Source organism: Tupaia chinensis, unplaced genomic scaffold, assembly GCF_000334495.1.
Source record: "Tupaia chinensis unplaced genomic scaffold, TupChi_1.0 Scaffold144336_1, whole genome shotgun sequence".
Classification (NCBI taxonomy): Eukaryota; Metazoa; Chordata; class Mammalia; order Scandentia; family Tupaiidae; genus Tupaia; species Tupaia belangeri.
In genome coordinates this window covers 1,833,077-1,836,910 of record NW_006204194.1, presented here as the reverse complement: position 1 = coordinate 1,836,910, position 3,834 = coordinate 1,833,077, and the positions used below count along the sequence as shown (strand labels likewise).

General features: G+C 49.0%; 2 protein-coding genes across 2 annotated transcripts in view; one reads left to right on the top strand and one right to left on the bottom strand.

Annotated features, from left to right (window-relative positions):
- LOC102493805 (olfactory receptor 5-like) overlaps nt 1-514 on the top strand; it is a 3,771-nt gene extending 3,257 nt beyond the window's left edge. Inside the window, exon 3 of the mRNA XM_027767635.1 lies at nt 1-514. Coding sequence (XP_027623436.1) covers nt 1-514 — 514 coding nt within the window.
- Nucleotides 515-2,686: 2,172 nt separating this feature from the next.
- LOC102493387 (olfactory receptor 5) overlaps nt 2,687-3,834 on the bottom strand; it is an 8,452-nt gene continuing 7,304 nt past the window's right edge. The window contains exon 3 of the mRNA XM_006166801.1: nt 2,687-2,802. Within this exon, the coding sequence (XP_006166863.1) occupies nt 2,687-2,802 (116 nt within the window). The remainder of the gene's footprint in view (nt 2,803-3,834) is intronic.

Below are 3,834 nucleotides of genomic sequence, written 5' to 3'. Positions count from 1 at the left end.
GCAGGTCGGCCTGGGCTTGGCCTTGTCCTCGTGGCGTGGTGGGCTGCTGGTCTCAGTGATCAAAACAGCATGCATTGCCAGCCTGTCCTACTGTGGCCCCAACGTCCTCAACCACTTCTTCTGCGATGTCTCCCCCCTGCTCAACCTGTCCTGCACCCACGTGGCCCTGACGGAGCTGGTGGACTTCATCTCCGCCATCGTCATCCTCTGGGGTTCCCTCCTTGTGGCCATGGCCTCCTATGTGGCCATCGGTAGGGCGGTGCTCCGCATGCCGTCAGCCGCTGCCCGGCGCAAGGCTTTCTCCACCTGCGCCTCCCACCTGGTAGTGGTGGGCATCTTCTACTCGGCCGCTCTCTTCATCTATGCCCGTCCCAGTCGCATCGAATCCATGGACCTCAACAAGGTGCTGTCTGTCATCTACACGGTGGCCACGCCCATGTGCAACCCCGTCATCTACTGCCTGCGCAACAGGGAGGTGCAGGCGGCTTTCCGTAGAACCGTGCATTGGTCCTGAGGTCGGCGGGTGACCAGGGGTGGGAGAGTCAGGTAACCAGTAACCTGCTTGAGACAGATATAACTCAAATACCATGAGTTTCCCTCTTTAAATGTGTACAACTCAGTGGTTTTGAAAGTATATTCACAGAACTATGCCACCATGACACGACCTAATTCCAGAACATTTCTGACACCCTTCCACGTTATCAGGCATCAATACCAGACTCACCCTGCCGCCCCAGCCCGAGAGGCCACCACTCCACTTCCTGTCTGGACACTTCACGGGAAGGACTCGCTCGCCGTGTGGCCTCTGTGACTGGCTCCCTGTCAGCGTGCTCTCCGGGTTCACGCACACTGTGACCAGCGTCGGGGCTTCCCTTTCTGACTGAGTAATGCCTCCCTGTTTGGGTAGGCCATTTTCGTCTGTTCGTCGGCTGACTGCGGTCTGGGTTGCTCCCACCTCTTCACTATTGTGAATCAGCGGGGCTGTGCCGGTCTGGGTGCGACTTCCGTGTGGACACGGTTCTAATTCTCTCTGGTATGTGCTCAGGGCTGGGACTGCTGTCTCACTGGGTAGCTCCTTGGCTAACTTCGTGAGGAACCAACAAACTGGTTTCCGGCGCCGTCAACTCTGCTCCTCCTCCTCCTTTTCACAATTTGCCAGACTGCGTGTGCTCGCTGGAGAGAGAGACGCAGAGACAGGGGAGGTGAGACAGCACCTCCCATAGGGCATGGTCATGCCGCAGTCCCTCCTCCATCTCCCCCTCCTTTGGGGATTTTGGGCACACACGGAACCAGCATGGGACTCAGGCAGCCGGGTCTGGAATGCGGCGTGTAGTAGGCCATGTGGGACCAGCCAGTGGCTGTGGCCCTACCCTGCTTTCAACATGTATATACACACACACATACACACATGCACACACACATACACACACATATATATGCACACACATACACACGCACACACATATACACACATACACATGCACACACACATACACACGCACATATACACACATATATACGCACACACACACATGCGCACACACATACATACACATACACACATACACATGCACACACACACACTTTGGGGGAGGCTAGAAGGCATGTGAGCTCAACTGAGAAAGTCGGGGAGAGAGAGAGAAGCACCCCCCATGGGAGATGGTCATGCCGTAATCCCTTTCCAGTTCTCCCTTTGGGGTTTTGGGCACACACATACACAAACACACACATATGCCCAACATGTTTCTCAGGCCGCTGGGTCTGGGATTCAGACTGCTGACCATGGGGGATCCAGCTTTTTCTTTTTTTGGAGAGGTTTTCGCTATAGGGCGCATGTGCTCACCAGAAAGACAGAGAGAGACAGAGAGACAGAAAGTGAGAAATCACCCCTCTGGGGGGATGGCCACAATCCCTTCTCCTCCATTCTCCTCTCAGGATCTTGGGCACACATGCACACACACCTGGCGTGAGTTTAAGCCACTGGGTCTGGGACTCGAACCACAGTTGGTTACATGGGAGTCCAGAGACATAGTCATTACGCTAACAGCTACCCCCCCATCGGGTCCCCAGGGGGCCTGTTTTTTTTTTTTTTTTTTTTTTTTTTAGCACCTCAACACCATGGACCCAACCTAATATATATATGTTTTTTTAATTTAATTTTTTATATTTCATTTTCTTTTATACATTCAATCACATTATTATTTGGTTGACAAGATGGATATTTCAACAGGTGAACATTTCTCCCTAGAACAGTTGATAAAACTACAAAATATCTTCAACGGATCATACATTTCTGTGCCATTGATGCTTTGCCTCCCTATTTTCCTTCTAGATGTCCTTCCTCAGACCCTCCTTTCACACGCACTGTATCTGGTATTTACATCTGTATACTGTGCTTCTATCCTTTGGTCGGTTGCAGTCAGAGTGCGGACACTCGGTATATACGAAGTGGGGACACACATGTATTTCTAAGATATTTAATGTGAGCGAGGGAGGAGGCAGTCACAAACAGGGGAGTTACAGGGGAGACGGTATGAGTGGCCAACGAGCTGGAGAAACCTTGCCAGGACTTAGGAAACCAGTCCTAACAGGCAAACCGGTCCTGCACGCACCAGGCTGTCGGTCAGGACAAATGCAGCCGTTAACACTCAGAGCCGAGGAGCCTTCGGGGAGCGGGCGTGCTCCCTCACACGCTGCTGAGGACGGTGAGGACCTTAGGCTTCGTAATGGCAGCCTGGCAGCACTGTTCCAGATTTGACTGTGTCGATGCTTCATCCAGAATTTCCACTTTTGCAAGCATCTCTTACAGAAATTAAAGCACTGGTCTATTAAAATATATGAGTAAGAATATTTATTGCAGCACTGCCTTAAGTGGCTCATGTTGGAAAGAATGTCAGTGTTCATCAATAAGATGACTGAGTAAATTTTGGTGCTTTCATATTGTAAAATCTTTTGTGAGTGTTAAAAACAAGGATGAATTATCTCTCTCTACATTATCATGAAGGCACAATGAACTTGTAGATAAACATGTAAATTTTAGAGTAAAATTTTAAATACATTTTAAGTTAGAAATATTTAAAACTGAACGCTTTACACATGCCTAGTTATATTTGTATCAGTTTCGTTGAGGATACACAGTGCAAAATGAAAGGAGAGTGAAAACATTTTTAGTAAACTCTAGTAGTAATAGAGTTTATTTATTTATTTATTTTAGACAGATTTCTGCATTAGGGTGCATGCACTTGCTGGAGAGACAGGAAACAAGAAATCACCCCCTGGGAGTTGGCCATGCCACAATCTCTTCTTCTTCAGTCTCTTCTTGGGATTTTGGGCATGCACACATATGTACCTGGTGTGAGTTTCAAGTTACTGTGTCCAGGACTCAAACTGCAGTTGACTATGTGGGAGTCCAGCAATGTAACCATTTTGTCATCTGCTGCTCCCCCAGTTTTTTTTTGAGATATTTTTGCTGTAGGGCTTGTGCACTCACCAGAGAGATAGAGAGAGACAAAGAGACACAAAGCAAGAAATCACCTCCCCCAGGGGGGCTGGCCACACTGCAATCCATTCTCCTCTTGGGATCTTGGACATGCATGTACACACACCTGGCATGAGTTTTAAGCCACCGAGTTTAGGAATCAAACTGCATTGACTACAAGGGAGTCCAGCAATGTAACCATTATGCCATCTGCTGGTCCCAATAATAATTATTTTTTTTTGGAGAGGTTTTTGCTATAGGGCGTGTGTGCTTGTGGGGACATGCTCTGAGCAAACACCACTTGCTCTTTTGGGGTTTGGCAGAACCTTGTAACTTGTCTTTCCCTGACCTTGGCT